The sequence below is a fragment of the Lepus europaeus genome, chromosome 11, assembly GCF_033115175.1.
Source record: "Lepus europaeus isolate LE1 chromosome 11, mLepTim1.pri, whole genome shotgun sequence".
NCBI lineage: Eukaryota > Metazoa > Chordata > Mammalia > Lagomorpha > Leporidae > Lepus > Lepus europaeus.
The window spans coordinates 41,315,445-41,339,692 of record NC_084837.1 but is presented as its reverse complement, the minus strand read 5'-3'; the positions used below and the strand labels follow the sequence as shown (position 1 = coordinate 41,339,692).

Here is a 24,248-nt window from a genome sequence, read left to right as displayed (position 1 = left end):
TTTTAGTTTGTTTCTAGTCCATTAAATCACGGGCTAGAAAATGGGTTTGTCACTTCTAAAATTTGGACCCAAGCAAGCATATGTGTTTATTCATGATGCTAAATCATTTCGCCACACGCTGTGTTCACCAACAGAGTAAATGCTGCTTAAAGCTGTAATATTGGCAAGAGCAGCTGATGCTGCGACCGGCTGGGCTTGGAGAGAGACCTGGTTCTTAAATAGTTGGATAATTAAGATATCCGAACCATTGCTGCTCGGGGCCTACAGGTCACGCAGTTCTCAGCTTCACACCCAGAATGCGTGATTGTGAAAACGGACTCACTCCCTGAGACAGTGCAGGAGACCTGCAGTGGCTCAGTGGCCCCCGTTTCAGAAATGGGACAAGCAGGAGCACTAGGAGGAGGACGTGAGAATGAGCCCAACACTGCTATGTAAATTCCTCTAAGGAAAGGGCCGCCTGGGCAAACGCCAGGAGCTTCGTCTCACCTGGTGGAAAAGACACTCAGTGGCTGTTGGACTGGCTGGGGTGCCTTGCGCCTTGCCTTCCTGCAATTGGGGCAGGTCTGTGGGGATGTGGGTACCTGCCCACTGCCTGGTCTGGGTTGCGTTGGCATCATTCCCATGCAGGTTAACTTCTTGTCCTGTATAATAGCATTGTAAATATCACGCCGAGGCCTGGCAGCCAATGCCCTTTGTGGCAGCCACCCATCTGACTTTGACCCTGAGCGGTATTTGTCTGAAGAGCTCTCTTGGTGTTAGAATGAAATTAGTGTGCATCTGTGTACGCATTTGGCATCAAATTCCAGTTTTGCTGGCCTGAAACTCTTCATGGCTTTCTCCTCACAACCTTGGAACACAACATTGAGGCGAAAAGTGAGCTTTCATTTCATCAGTTGCGCGCGCGCGCGCGCTCTATCTCTCTCTCTTACTCTCTCTCTCTCTCTCTCTCTCTCTCTCATACACACAGACAACACACCAACATTCAGGCAGCATCCTTCTTTTGGTTACCATTTTCTCTTTATTTGAAAGGCACAGAGACAGAGATTTTCCATCCACTGTTTCCCTCCCCCAGATGCCTGCAACAGCTAGGGCTGCGTCAGGGTCTTGCCAGGAGCCCGGAACTCAATCCAGGTCTCCAAACTTCTGAAATGTATTAGACATGTAACCACCTGCCCTCCTGAGTGTGCACTAGCAGGATGGGAAGAGGAGGAGCCAGGGCTGCACCCAGGCACTGAGAGGAGAGATGCCAGTGTCCCAAGTAGCGTCTTAACACTGAGCCAAACCCCTGCCCCAGGCAGGTGCATTCTTAAGCGCCTCCTTGCCAGTAGCACATGTCTTACCTCTGAGAGTGTCAGATTGGCAGACAGCACAACTTGCTCAGTCTTCCGTTTTTTTTGTACCTAACAATCCTCACTGCCGCACCCTCAGTTCCTTACACACCCAGATTCTCCATGTGGCACTTCCCCATCAGCGGGCCGAGATGGCTTTCAGCCTTTGTAGAGGAGCCACGTGTGCTCACAGCACCCAGACGCTCCTCCAGGCTGAATAATCCAGTCCATTTAACTGCTCCTTAAAAGTCTTATATTTCAATCCTCTAATCACTTTTTCAGCTCCTTTCAACATTCTTCTTTCCGTAGAGCAGCAACCTCCAGAAGTGAATTTACTTAAGATCTAAACAGCACTGAATAAAGAGGGAAATTAACTAGGGATTCCAAAACTCAATGTTGTTGGTTCCTATGTACAGGCATTTAAATTAAAAATAGTGCGCTGAGGCTGGCGCGTGGCTCCCTAGGCTAATCCTCCACCTGTGGCGCCGGCGCACCAGGTTCTAGTCCCAGTTGGGGCTCCGGGTACTAGTCCCGGTTGCTCCTCTTCCAGTCCAGCTCTCTGCTGTGGCCTGGGAGAGCAGCAGAGGATGGCCCAAGTGCTTGGATCCCTGTACCCGCATGGGAGACCAGGAGGAAGCACCTGGCTCCTAGCTTTGGATTGGTACAGCTCCGGCGGTAGCAGCCATTAGGGGAGTGAACCAATGGAAGGAAGACCTTTCTCTCTGTCTCTCTCTCACTGTCTATAACTCTCTCTGTGTGTCTGTCTCTCTTGCTGTCTAACTCTGCCTGTGAAAAAATAAAAAAAAATAGTGCATTGATTAGGTGACCCATGTAAATATAGAGCCGGATGGCACATGCACACATGTACACGCATGTACACACACACACAGATGCACACACACGGTGAAAGGGAGGTAGTGTCCCTCTGCAGAGCCGTAGAGCTAAAGGCACTGCCTCCAATGCCCTGACCCCTGTCTGCTGAGCTCGCGGCTGCCTTGAAGTCACCTTGAAGTGACTCGTGTGCCTTGGAGCACAGGTGTTATCCGAAGGAAGACAGAGCTGGACTCAGGCACCCCTGTCAAGTGGATGAAAGGCCTCGGTGCCAGGTGCTTGCTCATCTCCCTCCCCCCCACCCCAGGCATGCCCTCCTGTCCGCACCCAGGTGCACTGAGGCCGTGGCTCCTGTGGCACAGCCCGCTGATAGAAGCAGCAGCTGGGTCACTGTTGCCTCGCTCCCTCTTCCCTCCTCTCTCCCTGCAGTCTCCCTACCCCAGCTCTTGGCTGGATCGCAAACTGAGACCTTAGGGGCCCTCTCCTCTCAGGCCCACACCCACCTCCATCTGCTTGCAAGTAGCATTGAAGAGGGGGTCATGGAATCACTTAGAATTAGTGAAAAAACAGTGCTACATTAGTACATTTAGTAGACACTCATAAAACTACCACCGTTACTGTCCTCACTGCTTCAGGACCTAGAAATTTCCCATTCTTTCTTTGTCTCTCTCTCTCTCTTTTTTGTGTCAGTCCACTACATGTTAGTGGAATGAATGAATATTTAGCCTGAACGCAGTTGATTTTTCTGGAATCATTAGATGTCTATTCTCAATATATTTTAGGCAAAGAAAAAATTGCTTTTCTGTATATTTGATACCCCATTTGCATACATATTATTTGGGTTAAAAGGGGGAAGAATTGGGGCCAGTGCTGTGGCACAGTGAGTTAAAGCCCTGGCCTACAGCACCAGCATCCCATACGGGCTTCGGTTAGAGTCCTGGCTGCTCTATTTCCAATCCAGCTCCCTACTTATGCTCCTGGGAAAGCAGAAGATGGCCCGAATCCTTGGGCCCATGGACCCACATGGGAGACTTGGAAGAGGCTCCTGGCTCCTGGTTTTGGATTCTCTCAGCTCCAGCCATTGCAGCCATTTGGGGAGTGAACCAGCGGATAAGACCTCTCTCTCTCTTTCTGTGTCTCTACCTCTCTCTATAACTCTTTCAAATAAATAAAATAAATATTTTTAAAAGGAGGAGAGAGAATTGTTTAGGAAAATAGTCTTTGTAGAGCATTATATCTTTGGAATGGAATCTGCCTAGTAGATTAGGATCTTCCAAAGTATGGCTTAAACTACACTTTGCAGGGTGTCAAGGCTTGCTAACTTGTGGTTGCCTGAGAACCCATTCAAAGAGGACAACAACCATGTCTTCCTACCCCTTTCCTCTGGATATAATCCTGAGCACTACATTTTTTCTCTATCTATCCATCCATCCATCCATCCATCTCTTTGACAAGCAGACAGAGACAGAGAAAGGCAGCTCCCCATCCATTGGTTTACTACCCAGTGCTTACAATGACTGGGGCTAGACAAAGGCAAAAGCTGGAGCCAGATACACAGTCCAAGTCTGCCACATAGGTGGCAGGAACCAGATTACTTGAGCCATTGCTACTACTTCCTACGGTCTGCTTAGCCAGCAGCTGGAGTCAGGAGCTAGAGCTGGGATGAGACTGTCTTAACCACTAGGTCAAAGACCTAATCCCTGCTCTTGGCCCAAGCTACTAAGATCTGTAAGGGAGTAAATGGTAGCTCTTTGATGCCAAAAAGTCACAATCTCTGCCATGAAAGAATGAGGACCAAGTCCACAGACCCGATTGTACTGCACACAGTTAAACAGATAAAATCTGAGTGGCTGGGCTGCCATTTAGCACCTGTGTGATCTCAGTTCCCTTGTCTCAAACAGGACTGGTAATAGTGCAGACGTCAGAGGTAGGAGGTTAGGACTGAATGAGGTTAGTCCATGGAAAGTGCTCCTCCCAGGGTCCAACACAGAGAACACCTCAAGAAATGCCATCCGCCATTGTGAATATAATCATTAAAACCCTTTGGTGAGTTAGGAGGTGTTTGAATACATATTCACTTACTTTTGTGCTGTGGACTGAATTATCTCCCCACCCCCACCCCCAGTCATGTGCAGAGGCCCCATTTCCCACTGTGACTGTCTTTGGAGACGTTGATTTGGGGAGGTAATGAAGGTTAGATGACGTCATAAGAGTAGGGTCCTAATCTCAGAGGATTGGCGGCCTTCCAAGAAAGCGGAAAGAGAACAGGAGAGAACGTGCTTGCTTTACACATATGGGTCGAGGAAAGGCCATAGGAGGACACAGGTGGACAAAGGACATAGGAGGACAAAGGCACAGTGGACTTTGCAAGCCAGAAAGAGAGCCTTCACTAGAAATTGACTCCTACTGGCAACTTGATTTTCGACTTGCCAGTCTGCAGTCCTTTGAGAAAATAAATTTCTGTTTTTAAGCTGTTCTGTGGTATTGTGTTGTGGCAGCCCAAGCAGACTAAGGCAGTGTGTGTGTGTGTTTGTGTGTGTGTGTGTTTTACAGACAACTGTTTCTCCATATCTGTAAATTCCACATCCAAGAATTCAACCAGCCTCATATCAAATATTGCATCTTTATTATTCCTTAAACAGTATGTTACAACAACTATTTCCATGGCACTTACATTGTATTAAATATTAGAAGCTATCTACAGACCATTTAAAGTACTTGGGAGGATGTGCATAGATTAGACTCCTATGGCAAATGCTATGCTGTTTCTATCAGAGACTTGAGCATCTGCAGATCTTGGTATCCACGGGAGGTCCTGGAACCAATCTCTCCCATGGATACTGAGGGATAACTTTTATATGTATGAGTGTTTCTCCAAATAGTCCTTATTTTAAAATTATCATACTTAGGAAACTAAAATCATTTTTCTCCTTTTATGTTTTTTCCTCCATATTTTCTTGTTGACATTGATGTCCTGCCCGAGTGTCCCACCCTCATTGTGTCTCTTTCTGATAACTTCTGCATTTCCTCAAGGCAAATAATCTTTTTCTCCCTTAAAATAGTCTGTCTCCAAACTTGTGTTTATTAACATTTTAAGGGGAAAGGCTTCTGAATAAGATAAAACCCTATTTCAACCAGGAATATAGAATATTTCAACTATGAATATACATTTCTTGCTTGTCCTTTAAGATTTATATGTAACTAGCATAGTTGAACTGTTCTTAGATTATCCCAATTACTTCAGTTGTGTTTTTCTCTCTGTCAGTAGGTAAAATGCATTTAATTAGCAGACATTTCCCCTAAATCAGGACTCCAGGAGCAATAATAGCCTTTGTGTGTACCACTTATTATATACCTGCTGTTTGACACTTTTGCATGCATTAACTCCAGTCATCTCAATAACTAGAATAATGTAGAGATCATGTGAGAACACAGTAAAGTTTCAAGATCAGGATTCCAGCCCAGGTCTGTTTGAGTCCCAGGCCCTCACATGTTCTTTCACGTTCCATTGTGCTGCCTCTAGAAGTGTTTGAAGTATTCTCATTGAGAATCTGGGTGTGGAGCTAGTCTGTGTCTAGCCACACAAGCTCCTTCGCTTCACTGGAGGATTGTCCCATCTCCTGTGTCATTTTCTCCAGGCTTAGAGCCCCTCTCGATGGGACCAGAGGCTTTTGATAGAGTCATATCTCCAACATTGAGAGTAACGAGAGAGTGGAACTAAGGAAGGTCACTCTGCAGTACCAGATCCAGGAGCTGCGAGGGACAGCCTCTCCTGGCAGGGTACCCCCCCTGCTGAGCAGTTTCAGCTGAAGCAAGTCCTTCATTGGAAAGGGACTCAGAATGTCCTCTTTAGCGACGCCAAGGCAATTTGCTCACAGGGTAGCTCACCTGCCTGATGCATCTCTTCTTCCCTCCTCGATCCTCTTTTAGGGCTCCTATAACGCTCTCTGATCTGCAAGTCTCCTCACCCTTATTTCTTTTTACATTTTAATTTTTTTATTTATTTGAAGAGAGAGACAGAGACAGAGGTCTTCTGTCTACTAGTTCATGTCCCCAAATGCCCACAACATCTAGGGCTGGGCCAAGCTGAAACCAGAAGCCTATAACTCAATCAGGGTCCCCCACATGGTGGCAGGAACCCAAATACTTGAGCCATCACCTACTGCTTCCCTGGAAGCTGGAATGGGAGGCAAAGCGGGGACTTGAACCCAAGCACTCAGGTATGAGATGCAGGCGTAGAGAGCAGTGTTGTAACTGCTGCGCCAGATGCCCATCCCAATTTCACACCTATCAATCAGGCCAGGAGATTCCCCCTTTTCTGGGGCCTCACCTAGGACTGGGATAATATGTAGATTCTTTTTTTTTTTTTTTAATCAGAACCCTGGAAAGATCCTAGATGGAGAACAGAAAGAATCAGTTCTCTTTAAATCCTGTCAGTACAGAAAACTGGTAAGAGGAATCCTAATGTTGCAACCCATAGCTTCGAGCACTCAGAAACTCCCTCTGCCCCTCCTCACCCTGGAGCTAGGGCTTTAGGCCCGTATGTCCTCTTAATTAATCTATTAAGCTTCTTAATACAGGGGATTGATAAAGTTCTTAGAAAATGCATGTTATCTTTTAATTGCATTTTCCATGAACTTTTAGAAATATAAGAAAGCATTAGTAATATGATTTATTCAAAAGCTTGCTGAGGTGCCTGCATTGTGCCATAGTAAGTAAATCCCCTGCTTGCAACACCAGCATCCCTTACAGGCACTGGTTTGAGTCCCAGCTGCTCCACTTCCAATCCAGCTCCCTGCTAATGGCCTCCGAAAAGCAGCAGAAGACGATCCAAGTGCTTAGGCCCCTGCTGTTCACAAGGGAGACCCAAAGGAAGCTACCAGCTTTTGGCTTCAGCTCAGTCCTGGCTATTGTGGCCACTTGAAGGTGAACCTGTGGATGGAAGATCTCAGTCAGTCTCTCTCTCTCTCTCTCTCTAACTCTTTCAAGTAAATATTGTTTTACAAAAGGCTTAATGAATGATTTCCTATATCTAGCATTCTCTTGTACGTGTCTCAGCAAGCCACAAAATTTCAGCCTTAAAAAAGCATAAATGATGTGCAGCAGATCCAGTAAGTTTTATTCTGGCTAGCAAATGTTTTGGGACAAAGATTTTCATTTTATTCAATATAATGGTTTTGTATCATATCTTTTTATAGATTTATTTATTTATTTGAAAGTCAGAGTTACATAGACAGAGGAGAGGCAGAGAGAGAGAGAGAGAGAGAGAGAGGTCTTCTATCCACTAGTTCACTCCCCAGTTGACCACAATGGCCAGAGCTGCACCAATCTGAAGCCAGGAGCCAGGAGATTCTTCCAAGTATCCTGTGTGGGAATAGGGGCCCATGGACTTGGGCCATCTTCCCTTGCTTTTCTAGGCCATAGCAGAAAGCTGGCTAGGAAGTGGAGCAGTGGAGCTGGCTAGGAACTCGAACCAGTGCCCATGTGGGATGCTGGCATTGCAGGCAGCGGCTTTACCTGCCACGCCACAGCGTTGGCCCCTTGATATCATATTATTGAAAATGTTAATTGTGATAACACAGCTCCATGTAAGGGGGCTCAGTGTGAGAAAGAATTGCCTTTTGGAAAGTTGTGAAGGAATGGATTTCCTTTGGTTCTTGCCTGTCAGGGTGTATTATTAATATCTTGTGAGCTTAAGAGAAAGAGCTGGACTCAGTGCATTTTAGAGTACTGGGGACCATGCTCATCACCATTACCCAGTCTTTGCCTCACCAGCTCAAGTGTTGTTAAGGATGTTGATAAAAGGTGCAGAGCAGCATCAATGAATTGCACAATCGACCTGCCCAGTAGGTCACATCTGTCTGCCATTTAGGAAAGGGCACAATCACACCTTCCTGAAAGTTGGCTGTCATGGCAGAAAAGAACCAGAAAGGGTACAAAAATCTGGTAGAGAGGAACAACCAATGTCTTGAGCAAGTGTGATTACCTGTAATGAGAGTGGAAGAAGCATACAGAAAATGATAAATGTTTAAGGTTGTGTTTGTAAAACCCTTAATATATTTTTTTATTTGCTTTGGGATAAAAGTCTTCCATTAGGGCTCAGAGGCCAATTTGAGTCTTCAGGGGCTCAATCCTTTAGGGGAAGTCACCCTCCAGCCGGTGAAGCACTTAAGTAGAAATTAAAGTAGGTCATCCTATTACCAAAGAGAAGCCCTCCAGCAAGACAATAAAACAAATCTTACTTGTTGGAAAAGGTCAGGGCTAGAATGAACAAATCTCATTGGAGGCAAAAAGAATGTATCCCCCAATATTCAGCCATACAAAATCAACGCTAGCCTACACAAATTGAGAACCATTCTTGGTCTTTAGAGTAATTTTACACAGCCATCAGTCAGCTGCATAGATGTTTTCTGAGTTGTTGAACTGCCCAAGATTCACTTACAAGCACATTTAGAACAGGATTTCTGAAAAAAAAAAAAAATGGCTAGGGAGTGTGGTCCACATATACCAACACCACACCATCTCTACAACCATCAGCACTTTCACTAATGGGTGAATGCAAAATGCAACCCAAAAGGCAAAAGGAGAAGTGAAAAAGAAAAGGAAATAAAAGGTAAAAAAGAAAAGGGGCTGAAATAAGCACACAGAAGTGACTTATGAGCCATTGATCCAAACCTGTACCCTGTGGTTTCTCATTGACTCCACATGATATTGGACTTCCTTCCTTTTTACTGTCTACTGTTATTTATGGATGAGGTTCATGTTTCCTTTCAACCCTATGTGATAGCTAAGAAACAGTTAACGGAGGATGCTTCCTTCCAAAGTTATTGGAGCTGCATTAAAATCTAATTCTACAAGCTTGTGGAAAAGAGCTTGTGTGGTAGGTACAGGTGAAGTGTCTCTTTAATTGTGGAGTTGATCATCTTGTGGTCTTGTGATTCCAAGTGACTAATGAAAATGAAAATAAGTATTAGTTCATGTGCCTGGCATTTAAAAGGAAGCTGGCACAGGGCCAAGTGCAAAATCAGACTTGGAACTTAATCAATATGCCTTGCCCCTTCATACTACTGTTGTTGGCAATTTGGTTGCCTTTGACGTAGAAGATTGAGAAAGAGTAAGTGGGAAGTGACAGTTGTGGCGGAAGGTATTATTGATATATATAGTTGAAGCCACTATCAATTCTGTAGACTAAATAGAATTTTAATAAGACCAACAGTCGTTGAGAGGTGCAGTGTCATTCATCAAATCCATTAAATGGTAGAATATATCCATTTTCAAATTATTTTCATTCTAACGTATCTTTAACTATTTAAGACAAAAGAGTGGTAAACAGATTGTTGTACACATTTGAATTAGACTGAGACTATTGATTCAGGGTTTCTAGTGAGTGAATTATCAATATGGCCAACTGAAAATTTCTTTTGGAATTACTGTGGATTGGCACATGAGTGTATTTGAATAGATCATGCATAACCTAGATTATTGTTGCAGCAAATCCCTTGTATAACATTATGACTGTTACATGACTTCAGTAAACCAGATGGTCCTGAGTCACTGAAAATACTTTATTTAATGATTACTCAGGTGAATTAGGTGATCAGGGCTCTAGAGCAAAAGTAGATAGATATACATGGTGTGCTGGGACAGCCTGTGCCAAATAGCCCAGGAAGACATGCACAGTGTGTTAGACCTGCTCAGCATGCAAACACCCTGTGCTGCTTAGGAAACAGTGGAGTCACAAGGTTTGTCATTGTTTGGCAGGTGTCAGGGATGTCAGTTACTAGTCTCTGAATTCACTAAAGAGCTTGGGAAAGGGGAAGATTGAATGTGACGATAGCACTACAGAACAGAGGTGTAAGGGGAAGGCCAAAAATTTTGGTTAAAAATTTTTTATACTTAATTTTCATAATTAATTGCAGGAAATGACCCCTCTTTACTTGGCAGTTTATAAAAGCATGTGTGAGCACCTTTGGAATATGTTTATAACAGTGTTCAGGCATCTCAAAATTGGTAAAATAAATCTGTTTTGGAAAATACCAACCATTCAGTGACAATTCATAATTTGCCTTTTGACACCCATGATCAAAGCTTTGTAAAACCTTTAACTTCAGGACAGAGAAGTACACTTTTTGAATGGTTTTAAAACACATTTGAGAGCCTATGTTAAAGAAAACAAAATAATCACTGGTAATTTGACGTTTCACTCAAAGGGCTCAAACAGAAAATAGTTGAGCCTGTTGCTTTTGCTGCCTGACATGGTGAATCAGGAAGGTATGGTGGTGCCAAGCTCAGTCAGCGAGGGCTTAGTTATCTTCTTTGCCTTCTGAAAACCACCTGACATACCTGATTTTACATTCAAAGTAGTCATTTTAGACTTTATCTTCGCATTGTAGTTACTTAACAGTTAGCTTCTTTATAGACATGATTTGTATTAAAGTTGATAAAAATTGTGGTGAAGACATTTTTTGATTCTAGAAATCAAATATTGAAATGACCAGGCCCTCTTCAGTGAGGGTATCGCATTCTCTTCCAGTCGAGGTCATCACATCTACATTGGGAAAAGAGGAAAGAAATTCCAGTCTTATGTCTCATGTTAAACAATAGGCCAGAAGAATAAAATATTCGCGTCAGTACATGGTAGAAAATGCGAAAATTCCATTTCTTCTTTAGTGTCTTCATCCCACAAAATTACCAACGCCAAAAATCCCCTACCTCAGCCCAGTGTTTTCATTCCGCTCCTGAAAAGACCCATAAAACAAACCAGGGTCAATAGAGCCAACACAGCTCTTTGTAATCATGGACATTCAGACTGTTATTTTAGTACACCTAGCAAACCTGGTCCCAGCAAGTGTCGTGTACTGAATGGCTCTGCTTTGAAGGCTACCGTCTTGAGCATCCCTGATAAAGATCCTTGTATCGTTCATTTGGGCTTTGAATAAATGCAAGTCAAGTATGTTAGCAAATAGTCAAAACTCATCCTCTCTCTTGCTTCTCGTGTGTTAAGTAGTTAGGTACTGTGGGGATAAGCAGAGCATTTCCTGGTAGCCCTGAGTGGGGTAAGAGCCCTGGGAACCGGCAGCCCATCCCACGGGCCCTTCTCGGGACTCAGTAGCTAACTATGAAATGAAAGCAGAGGGACAGCAAAGCAGCTGAGAGCCAGAGCAAGTGGTACAGTAAGTTGTTTATCCTGTGATCATTCAGGCCTGGATCCAAATTCCATCAGAGTAATTGATCTCCCGATCAATATGTATCTCTGCTTCATATAGAGCTCAGTTCTGGAACTAAAGCACGGATGCAACATAGCTTCTAAGCATTTGGAAAGCACAGAAAACCCATATGAATATTTCAATATTGTAAACCGTAGGGCCCAGAAGAGGGACAATGACTCATACAGGATTTCACAACCAATTCTGAGTATTGTCCATTTTGGGAACCCAGTGCAACTTCTGTTATCAGTCCATCATATTTATAGCATTATGCTGGTCTACTAAAAATTAATTATTAATTATATGAATGATATATAAAACAAAGAGCAGAAGACTTAGTTCCAATGATAGGATGAAATTAAGAGGGTTTTCATGGCTCAGACGTTATTTCTAACCAGAATTTCTAAACTGTATTTGTTACAAGTTCCTTGAGGGAGATCACAAGCAAGGGAAGGAGGAAGAGGGGGGTTGGAAGAATCATTGTGCTCCCAAATCTGTGTATATGAAATACATGATATCTGTTCACCTTCTATAAATTAAAAAAAAAATTAAGTTCCTCTCACTTCAAATGTTGTTTCTGCCTTTTTCCCTAGAGATACAAATAAAATGTTTCTAGGAGTGAAACTCACATGAATATATCAGATTAATATCTGGGGTCTCTAAATGGCCTTTTTTTAAAAAAGATTTTATTTATTTGACAGGTAGAATTATAGACAGTGAGAGAGAGAGATACAGAAAGGTCCTTCCGTTGGTTCACTCTCCAAATGGCCTCAATGGCCAGAGCTGTGCTGATCTGAAGCCAGGAGCCAGGAGCTTCCTCCTGGTCTCCCATGTGGGTGCAGGGGCCCAAGCACTTGGGCCATCTTCTGCTATCCCAGGCCACAGCAGAGAGCTGGACTGGAAGAGGAGCAACAGGGACTAGAACCCAGTGCCCATATGGAATGCCAGCACCACAGGTGGAGGATTAACCTAGTGTGCCACGGAAATGGCCCCTAAATGGTCTTTTAATATGCTAAGTTCACTAGGAGGTTCTTGAATTATTACTGCTACCCTGACATAAACCCCTTACCTAATGGAATACATGTACAGAGCATTTATTATTTTCTCTTAAAAGTCTGTTTTGAAAAGTTACCCATTGTCCAGTAAATAGGTTCATATCATAGTCAGCTCTATCAGAAGTGTCAGTGTGGACTTACCTAACAACATGGAGGATGTACTTTCGGGTAAACTGGGATGTATTTTCAGATAAACATGATGATGAAATAAATTCCTGGAGGCAGGAGTTTGGGCTAGGTATTGAGACATAGGCCGAGACACCTACATCTCCTATCAGAATGCCTGGATTGGAGTCCCAGTTCCACTCCCAGTTGCTACTCTGCACCCTAGGAGGCAGCAGGTGATGGCTCAAGAAGCTGGGTTCCTGCCACCCATATCAAGGGTCTGCACTGAGTTCCCTCACCTGGCTTTGGCTTTGGCCCAGCCAGCCCCTTAACCAGCTGCAGAAATTTGGATAGATAGGCCGGCGCCGTGGCTCAACAGGCTAATCCTCCGCCTTGCGGTGCCGGCACACCGGGTTCTAGTCCCGGTCGGGGCACCGATCCTGTCCCGGTTGCCCCTCTTCCAGGCCAGCTCTCTGCTGTGGCCAGGGAGTGCAGTGGAGGATGGCCCAAGTGTTTGGGCTCTGCACCCCATGGGAGACCAGGATAAGCACCTGGCTTCTGCCATCGGAACAGCGCGGTGCGCCGGCCGCAGCGCGCTACCGCGGCGGCCATTAGAGGGTGAACCAACGGCAAAGGAAGACCTTTCTCTCTGTCTCTCTCTCTCTCTCACTGTCCACTCTGCCTGTCAAAAATTAAAAAAAAAAAAAATTTGGATAGATAAATCAGCAGATAGGATCTCTCTCTCTGTCTCTGTCTCTTTCTGTCTTTCTTTTCCTCTCTCTCTTTTCCTCTCTCTCCTTTCCTCTCCCCCCCCCCCCACCTTCCCCTCCATCTCTCCCTTGCTCCCTCTCCTTCTCTTAAGCTGTCTCTTAACTGTAGCATCCACTTTCCACTGCTGGCATTAGGCTTTGCTTCCCAGGCATGGGAATTTCTTCAAGGTATGGTGGTCCTTTAATGGCACATTTTGCAAAATCTATCAAGTCATTCCTACTCCAAATGAGAGCAAAAATCATAGATGTACAATGCTAGGTAACGACAGGGGTTCCCTTGTGTGTTCAGGGTGCCCTAAACTGGGCACTGCCTTTGCTTTGGGACTCTGTGGTTTTACAAAGTTTCAACTGTATTTACTTTCTCAGTCTCAGCTCCTACAGTTGAGCATCCTTTTAGGATGCAGGCTGTCTGCTGGGACATCACTTTTGTGAACCCCAGGCTATCATGGGCCTGATGAATAGGAAGCACTCAACAGGTGTTGTCTGAAGCAGTTATTGGTGTTTCCCAAGCAGAAGGAGATGCGAATTGCTTGGGTGGAAGGAAATGTCCGAAAAAAGCAAAAAGATTTGAGGCAGGGATGTCGGTGTGAGAAACAATGGAAGTGCTGAGCAGGCAGTGTCAGCAGCAGCAGGAGAAGCCTCCTCTCTTAGCCCTACCACTGGCTGTGCAGCCCTGAGCATTGTGCTGAATTCCTCTGGGCCCCACCCTCCTCCTCCCTAAAGGAGGATTAAATAATACGTATCACCCAAGCGACCTGTGCAACTTGCCTAACACCTGTTAAGTTACCTCTCTTCCCTGGTGCATGGTAAATGAAGTGACCATTGTTTCTGACAGACTAGCACCAAAAATACACAAGGTCTTCAAAACGTTCACAGAAAATGTGTATTGTGGAAAAGCTATGCATGTATTTTAAAACTTTTTGGTACCAAAGTAAGTTTTTTTTTTTAAATCCATTTTCTATATGCCTTGAAGTACACTCATTTATTATAATATCTAATAGATGTAACAGTATGCGATCCTATATACTATGCAATATATGTTATTTATACTGATTAAATGAACCAGTATAACGTACTGTTGGGGTTGCACCTGCCAACATAGGGTTTCCTCCTTTAACTTGACAGAGAACTCTGAATTCAAAGGGAGAGATGCCCATTAGCCCCCCGATTCTGAAGAGCTTACACTTCAGGAAATCAGCACACCACATGCCACGTGTGCGAGAAGGAAGTGGCTTGGTCTTCCATGGGGATTTGTGCTTCAGTGAGCGGTCGGAATCCTCACCTTGACGCAGAAGGAGCTTGCGGGCTGCACACGGGCACTTACGTTCCAAGTGGCGCCTCGGCTCCCCAAGGACAAACCACAGATCATGTGAGGTCTGGGTGCCTCCCCTTGTGGCTCAGAGGCCTGTGTGATTCCAGCAGATGCTGCACACTGTCTTTGTACCAGAGCCTGTTGTCTGTATGCCTGTTTGTCCAAATTGAGAAGCCTCCATCCTCAAGGCTGGATGTAAGACTTGAACCAGCATCACAGAGAAGCAGAGTTGCCTCTTTGACACTGAGCTCTCACAAACTGGAATTTTACTGAGCGGAAGCATAGCCTGATGTCTTGCTCAGAAAGCAGGTGACTTTGCTCTTTCATGTTTTTGCATCTCAGTCACTCAGCTGCTCCCCTTTCATTCTGGTGCCTCTCCCTTGATTTCGGAAGAGAGACCATTTGTGGCCCCCCCCCTCTCTTTTTTTTTTCTTTTGACAGGTGGAGTTAGACAGTGAGAGAGAGAGAGAGAAAGGTCTTCCTTCCATTGGTTCACCCCCCAGATGGCTGCTATGGCCAGCGCACTGCACCGGTCTGAAGCTAGGAGCCAGGTGCTTCTCCTGGTCTCCCATGTGGGTACAGGGCCAAGCACTTGGGCCATCCTCCACTGCTTTCCCGGGCCACAGCAGAGAGCTGGACTGGAAGAGGAGCAACTAGGACAGAATCTGGTGCCCCAACTGGGACTAGAACTTGGGGTGCCAGTGCCACAGGCAGAAGATTAGCCAAGTGAGCCTCTTACAACTGTTCTGTAAGATGTCTGCATTTAGGTGTTGTAGGACACTCTTAGGTAAGGTGCTTCGAGGCATCACAGTGAGTTGTTCTGGAATTCTTTTTGAGTTAGCAAAACAGTCCGATTCTACATAATGCATACAATTGAGTGCTGTGATCTGGAACAGGTGGCTTTGGGGTCGTGATGACATGGACCTGTGCTAGCCTTTTTCGTATTGAGAGAGAAGAGACAGAAAGCCCTGGGGGGAGTCTTAAGAGTTAAAGGAAAAGCCCAAAGCTTTGCGGTATGCTGTGTATCCACTTTGAGAAAATATTCTTGAGTGAGATTCCTCTATCTGAAAATAAGGCTTTTGTTTCTGCACACTACTGGACCGCTAAAAGTCAGATTGCAAAGACAACGCTTGGGAAGCTTTTTCTTCCCCATAAACAGATACATGTGGGCATTTTGGGCTCTGTCCAGGTTCCCCCTCGGAGTGGCCATGAGACCACATGTGTGTGCCTGAGCCGTGGAGCACCACCAGTGAGCTCTAGCAAAGTGTGATTGTATCCACAGGCCAACAAATTGAAGATTTTTTTTTCTTTCTAACTCTTTTAACTGCTGCCAGACAGAGTGGAAGGTTCGCAGTGGGAGCCCTGTCCTCACTCCTCAGCCCAGGCTCCTGGTTAAAGAGAAAGCACAGGAACAGACCCCATTGTTGTCTGTGCTGACCCATTGCTCAGGCAATGGAGACAGCTTCCCCAGCAAGCATCTTCTTAAGAACAGCAAAGCCATTTTAGCAGTCGTAACAATACCCCTCCCAAACAGCTGAGAAGTGTTGTACTCTGCCTTGTCCCAGCAGTGAAGAGCTCCAGGTCTGGGCAGGTTACTGGGATCAGAGTCTGTACTAAGCCATGGGTAGGTATCTTCCCTGCAGTCCGGGCCTGAATTAGAGGAACATCACAGATGCCTGGCACATTGGACAGGGAGCACATACATGCATTTAAATCATGTATATTCTCCTTTTTTTACTGATGTAATTGTGAAATATGTTCTTTTTGCATTCATAATTAGGGGGTGGAACAGATGGTAAAGGCTTAGTTTAAAATAATCTGTCATTAAAATAACCTAGCCTACTGGTAATTCTTCTCTCTAACTGGAGTTTGGGCAGAGGAAAAGAGTTGGGGGTAATTTTTCTCCCTTCTGCAGTGGAATGTGGAAGCAAGAACCACTCATTTCAGAATGGGCGTGTACATAATTGTCCTTGCACGGGCTCCGTAGTCAGAGTTCACTCTGTGAAACTGGGCTGCAAGAGAATATGCATAAAAACAGAAACAGAGACAAAACCCCTTTGACAAATATAAATCCATTTAGCACAATGCATTAAACATTAGTGTACCTTCAATCATGAAGCTATAGTTAGTTTTATACCCTGCAAGGAAATAGCCTCATCATTGGATGAATACCATTAGAGGCATTCAGCTTGTGGGGTTGAGAAACTGTGTCTTACACTTTATATGTGATACTGATGTCGGGATGTAAGCTGCCATTATACGCGTTCTTACTCAGAGTTGCTGTAGTTCTGGAGTTCGATACCCGAGCCTCACTCCTTGTATGTATACCTCATAGACTTCCTGGGATGTGACAAAGGAAATCTCCTGTCAGCCCTGTCTGGATGACTGAGAACTGTTTTCAGTAATAAGAAAGCTGTCTTGATGAATCCGATACTTGGATGCCTTTAAAATGTCTGGTTCCCTGTTTCTTCTAAGATTTTGTTCTCCATCTGCTTTGAGGAAAGCGGATAGATTTCAGCATGGCTTGCTAATAAATCTTCTCGAGGAGGGACTGGTATTAACATTTGTGTAGGTTCTTTTTCATCTTAATCCAACCTTAGTTAATAATCAGAAAATTCTACATAGTGGGTAAGAAGATGTAATTAACCCTTTGACCCCAGAATCTTAATTGGCGCCTGTTGAAAACAGTGGGCAGTTAAAAAAAAAATTAAAAAGTAGCCTGCAGTGACTGAGCAGCACAGTACATAATAGCTTTTTCAATTCAAATTTAAAAAAAAAAAAAATCCACAAAACTTTCAGATTAATCACATTTGTTTTCTGGAACTAACTGATGGAATGTTTCCTTCTTCCTCCCACCTTTTTGAATGGCGACACCCAAATGAAACCGATACTGACGCTGTTTTTCACATTTTTCTAAGTGACAGACTACAGCCAGCCTAGAGACAGGGGCCACCTGAACCAGATGATGACTGTGTGAAGTGATCGTGCCGATCCACTTTAGATTTCAGATCTCATTCTTTTTCCTTTTTCTTAACTTCTAAGAATTTATTGGGAAGGCAGTGGGAGAGAGAGACAGAGGGAGGAAGAACATGAGCTCCCATCTGCTGGCTCACTCCCCAAATGCCCACTTCACCTAGGACTTCGGAGGAATCTGGAGCCAGGAGCCAGAGGCAGGCATTGAACCCAGGCTCTCAGATGTGGGATGCGGACATCCTGACAACCGCTGGGCTAACCACCCACTCCCTCATATCTCATGCTTTATTTGAAAGGTAATCAAACCTGAGCCATGGATACTCAGATTATCACTATAATTGGCCAAAATGACAAACACAAAAGTGGAAAAATATGATTAATGACTTTAGTTGCTAGTCATCACAGAGTTTAAAAATAATCTGACTAGTTGTTTTTCCCTCTACCAAACTGGCCATTATTTTTAATTGAATTGACTGGATGTCTTTGTGTCATGTAGCTCTGCACTCATTTTAATCTCACCAGGAAATTGGAACATGTGTCAAAGCCTATGTTTTTGCCAAACAAAACTGGCCAGTTCTTCGATGGCCGCTGCTTAATAGTGTCAGATGTTTAGCCTCAAGATATTCCTTCTCCCTGTGATGGGGTCCAAACTTCCCCTAATATTTTAGTAAATGCATGAGATCTGAACATAATGTTCAAAACCACAGTTCCCTTTAGGGAGAAAATAAAGGATGGCAAATGGCATCTAGAAATAGCTCTGGATGCTTGGGAAACCATAAAGGAATTCACTCTAACTCTGATATTCCAAATACCGGGAAACATTCCAGACTATACTAAAAATCATTGGTATCCTAATCTGAAAATAATCTAATAGATCCATAAACAGGACTCTTAGAGAAAAGAATTTCCATCTCTCTTAGCCACCGTGATATATAAGGAAAGAGGAGCACTAGGCTTGGGGGCAGAACTGGCTTTATTGAGTCTTGGTTAAGCAGATGTTAGAGTGGCTAGAAAAAATAAGTAAGACAGGGTTCCAGTGCTCAGAAAGTCAGTGTGGGAGTTGAACAAGCCAACAAATCCATCCTTGTTGTAAATGCTTTAGTAATATTATGGACAGGAAGAATCTTAAATCCTGGCTCTGCTACATACTGACTCTCTGAACTTGTCCATCTCAAAACCCTCTCTTGTGCCTCAATTTTGTCACCTGTAAAATGAGAGTTTGGATTACAGATGATCTTCGTGCCAGCTCTACTGGCCTTGTTTCTGCTCCAAAGTAGTCTTTCACCTACTACTGGTGTCCACGGACATTCCCCTGAGATCTCACACTGTGTTGTCACTCTTGCTTGACAGTGATGTGCAGTGAAGTGATGTGGGAAAGGATGGCTCACACTATTATGTGATTGTGTAAGAGGCCATCCTGTTTGGCTGAATGGGAAGCAAGACTCCTTTCTCCGAGAGGAAGTTGATAAAGGGTGAGGGTCTTGCTCCTCATCAGTCATCCTCTACAAACATCTTCTTGGAAGTAAAGAAGTGTTGTGCTGAAATCTTTTCCCAGACTTGAGGGATAGGAACTTTCTCTTTGCACCAGGTCAAAATGACTCTCCACCTCCATGCCACACCCTGTGATTGTAAAGCTGTATCTGAAAAGTCCCCAGAGTTTGGCAGTTGTGTCCACGGTAAAGAGCCCAGTCCTCATAGGTGGTGTTTTGTGCTCCACAGCTGTTTCAAAGGAAAAATATTAGAGCAAAGGTGCCAGGTGACCTCTTGTCACTTTGGAAGTGACATGAACTCTCTTGGTTTCTCCTCCCCCTAATGATAGGATTCTAGCATTTGAATAAATCATTGGGGAAAAAAAAGAATGATATTTTAGAAGTCATCGTTTACCTCTTAGTATACCTATTTTAACTTCAGAAATGGCATGATTATTTATCTTCACATCATTTCACATGTATCTGTTACAAAATCTTTATTTTTGGTGGGAAGTAGTGTAGTTATTGAGTGTGACTGTTCAAATCCAGACTCCAACCTGGGAATGGGCTTGCTGCCTAACTAAACTAAGCCTCAATTTCCTTGAATGTAAGATGTAGATAATAATATAATTGCTTTATATGGTACATGTAAAAGCTATGAGCCAATACATCCAACCACTTTGTACATAGCTCTTATAAATTTAATCTGTTATTATTTTGCCCCATCTTGGCTAAAATCTGATTTATGTAATTTGCACTTTTGTGGAGCCATATAATGTGACTTGTGAACTATTTTCAGAACCTACTAAATCAGAGGGAATGAATGCCATACACAGTTTCTGATCAAATAAGGCAGTAAAAATGGATCAAAATGCAAGGAAATCCAACTTTGATATTTTGTGTATTTATGTGTGTGTATATTTTGATGTACATGCATCCGCCTATGCATAAATCCATGAAGTCATTGTCTCAGTCTACTTTGTGCTGCTGTAACACAATACCCAAGTCTGGATAATTGGTAAGGCACATTTATTTCTTACAGCTTTAGGGACTTGGCTCTCCAAGTCAAAGGACTCTCATCTGGCAGGGCCTTCTTGCTGTGTTATCCCATGGTGAAAGGTGGGAAGGAAAGAGAGCATGCACAGGAGCAAGGAAGGGAGTCTAGCTCAGCTCATTATTTGGTAAGACCCTCACCTATGGTAGCTGCCTCACTGAAATAAAGGAAATAAATTAATGCATTTGTAGGGCACAGCTCCCATGACCTAATTGCCTTGTAAAGGTTCCACCTCTCCAGACTGTTGCATTGAGGGTTTCTAACACGTGGACATTGAGAAATACATTCAAGCTGTAACATTCCTGTGCACATAAGTATTTTCAAGACATAGTTCAGTATTTTGGGAGAATGAAATTATTGTTAGCATTTGTGGACATGCGTACATCTACCTGAGTTGCATGTACTTCTTCCACCTGTCTAGATTTTGAAAATGATGTCATTAATTTAGTGTTTATACATACCTTGTTCCTGTTGTGGGCTTCCTATAATTGCAAATTCACAGCCTTTGTTTACACGACTGATCTTGAGAACATTTGTTCATGTAGCAGAAGGATTTGTGCAATCAGCCTTGATGGAATAAGATAGAAGTCAAAGTTGTGGTGTCCTGGTGCACAGTAGGGTTACTGCAGGTAGTAAAAATGTACTGTATTGCTTTCTAAAGCTAGAAGAAAAGACTCTGAATGTCTTCACTATGGAGAAATGGTAAATGTTTGTGGAAATGAGTATGTTTACCCTGATTTGAACATGACGCAATGTGAGCATGTATTGAAACATCGAAGGTACCCAACAAATACATATGATTTTTACATACCAGCGAAAAATGAAAAACAAACATGGAAGGGAGGAAGATGAGGATGAGATGGGCACATAATGTACTTGAATTGCAAGAATTTGAAATATTTTTCAATGTTTTCACCAGATAGAAATGATAAATGAGCAAATAGATTTGTTTACCTTGATTTAAATGTTAAACACTTTGTGTAAGGATCTAAATATCACATAATTTCACCAAATTATATGGAATTTTTATGTAGCAGAAAGTTTTTGAAAAAGAATTTGGAGAGAATGTGTTTCCAAGCTGCTGAGGCCGGTGGTGATGGACACCGTCCGTTAGTTAGACTGAGAAGGCGGCCCTGTGTCAGGAAAATCTGATGAGGCCTCGGGAGTCAGGGCTGATGGGTAGCCTCCCTTTTCCTTTCTTTCTTCCTTTGTGACAGAAACTAGATCACTCTACAACTTTAAGAAAGAGTTTTGCAAAACAGGGGAACAGTTTCTAAGGATTCAGCTCATGAACACTCACCTGTGATCTGCTGACGTTTTCTGTTTTGGCACAACTGGCACAGGAAATAAAGAGGACATTATTCTTTATTCAGTCACAAACTGTGATGTCTATCGCAGCTCAAATGGTGATTTTACTTGCTCTTCACCTGGGACCCTTTCTTCTTTCCCTTTGATTGTAATTTCCATTGCTGTTCAACTATTTAATGGAGAATCTGGCTGATTAAATCTCAGTAACCACTGAATCCAAAATAGAAACATAGATAAATAACGATGACGTCTCATAAAATCAGCGTGACCTTATTTTATGTATCTCTGTAATGTATCTTGAGCAGACTGACACAAACCTAAGGAAGTCCCTGAAATAAAGGAGAGCTGGCAGTCTTAATTCAGGCCTTTAATGTATTCACGTATGCCACAATGCGAAAAGCTCTTAATACCAGTAAACGTGAAAGAAAACTACTCTTAGGTTCAGTGTGTTGCTTTGTATCCATTGCCATATTAATTAAATCTCCATCGTTTATTTTAATTAACTTATTTATCTGTTTATTTTTTTTCCTGCAGTCCCTGGATGGCTTTGTATTTGCACTAAATCAAGAAGGAAAATTTTTGTACATTTCTGAAACAGTCTCCATCTACCTAGGTCTCTCGCAAGTAAGTAAAACGATTTGAATTCTTGGTGGCGATTCTGAAGGCTCCTCCAGCCTTCTGCTTTGCCTTCTTTAAAGGATATTCTGTTTAGCATGAATTATCAGATTTATTATTTAATGCCTCTACCTGGCTCTTCTCTCAAAGTCATTGAGACACCCGGTGTCAGTGTTGAACGTTTAGAATCAACTTGTGCTCAAAAAACTTGAGTCCCTCTCCCCACCCGCCAAGGATCATTATTAATGTATTGAGAACAAATGAAGTTTCTTCCCTCAGTTGTTTTGAACTTTGAAACCTTTGTGCCCGATAGGAGAGGGACACACTAATAGAGCTTCCCTTGTGTCCTATTACTGGATGTTTATGGAGTACCCCGCACTGTCTTGGGAGCTGACACCATGGCAGGAGTCATCTGGAGTCAAGAAATGCTGAAAGAGACCATTAAAATGTGTTGCAAGGAGGGTTCCAGCAAGGTTATATTTTTCTGCCTTTGCAAATGCTTTCTAATGCCAAAAGACGATTTCATGAAATAAGGTAGCCTTATTGTTTGTCATTTAATTACTCAGCCATGACTGTCCCAGGCTGAACGAGAAAAAAAGGCAGAAGCCAGTAGGGCAAGGGACAGAATCTCAGAGTAATAGTTCTTGGTATTTCTCTGGAACACCAACATTTTGAGTCCATTGGATTCCAAGACATAGGCTACATCAACTGAATACCAAAATCTCCTGAGCAAAACTTTGCAATTCAGCTGATTATCCAGATGTGTTCTCCGTGAAAATGCTGAACAGCTGGGTGTTTGTGCCCACACAAGTGATTGGCTGGGTTTGACCCCTTTTCATCTGCTGGTTTGGCACAAGGCAAACTCAGCTTCGGGGGGAGGGATTGTGTCTGTTGGGGGTGGAGGGAATGGGTTGCCAAGTTGGATAATCTGCCTCTCATTCAGTTACCCCTTTAGAGCTAAAATCAGAGATAAGAAGCACCTCTCTTAAGCAGGACCACCCAGCCTCACTGCTACTGAAAGTTGGCACAGCTCTAAGGAGACATCCAGCATGGCTGGAGCATCTTGGCCTTTAGTGGGTTTGCTGGCTAATAGCTAAATCAAGAAAGACACTGGGAAATAATATGGAGAAAGATTTGGCACTTGAGGAGAATCGGGGAGGAGGAAAGACACAGCCAAATTAGATTATTTACTGTTGAGAATCCAAACCAGGGGTCGAGTTCATTACCATTTGCTCGGGGAGTATGCAAGGTGCTGGCTTTGGTGTACAGAGTACTTCTGTTTTATGTGGGCTTCAGCAAACTCTACAACAGAAACCGAGCTGTTGTTTACTTGGTATTCTTGTATCTTGTTGAAATCTCTGGTCTTGTTATGATTGCTAATAGACTTTAACCTTCATCTTAATCTGTTTGGAACGTAGTACTGAGGATCCCCAAATCTGAAATTAGTGCACCACCCTGTTGTGAATACCATATAGAACTGAAAATGCTGCTGTAAGTGGTTTTGCAATGCCCATATTCATCTGTTTAATGCAGAGTATCCAACAAAGTTTAATAAGCCAGTAAGGAAGAAGGATGAATAATTAGTTGAAGCAGGTAAATGCTAATTAGGGAACTCCTGAAAAGCATCCACTGTATACTAGCTCAAAACACGTTTTCCAGCCCTGGTTAGGGGTGTAATCCAAATTCTGTCAAGGCAACTGCATTTTCTGTAATTGAGATGTGTATGTTTGCTTTGCATAACAGATGGCTCTGTGTGCTTAGACTGATAGCTAGGAAAATAATAATTGCATTATTCTGGCCAAAAGAATATTAGCTCTTGGGTTTTGGCCATTTCAGTCAGTCCTCCTGCCAGCACAGCATATGCACATATATGGATTGGATTTTCAAGGAAATTGATGCATCTGGAATAGTGTGGCCATCTGAAATATCATCTGTTCAAGAAAAATTTGGCTTTAACCCTGTGCTGGTTTCTCCCTAAAAGCAGTTTATTTCAGTGCTTTCCTACTGTAGCATTAAGTCAATCTTTTCCTAGAATCTGAGACAAATAATTGAGGTTTCTGCAGAAAAAAAAGCAGCTATGTAGCCATGGGACAGTATCTGGCAACTTCACACAGTCGGTCCCTGCTTTCACATTTGATGGGTTTTAGTGCATACCAGTAGACACATCTTGATATGCTTGGGGGCAGAGCCTGGCCCAAATGCACTGTGGTTTTCTCCTGTGG

The 24,248-nt window shown here is 43.4% G+C and overlaps 1 protein-coding gene across 2 annotated transcripts in view; it reads left to right on the top strand.

Moving 5' to 3' along the window:
• Positions 1-24,248, top strand: part of NPAS3 (neuronal PAS domain protein 3) — a 913,697-nt gene that overhangs the window by 648,264 nt on the left and 241,185 nt on the right. For both annotated transcript variants that reach the window (XM_062205293.1, XM_062205292.1), the window contains exon 5: positions 21,946-22,035. In XM_062205293.1, coding sequence (XP_062061277.1) covers positions 21,946-22,035 — 90 coding nt within the window. The remainder of the gene's footprint in view (positions 1-21,945; positions 22,036-24,248) is intronic.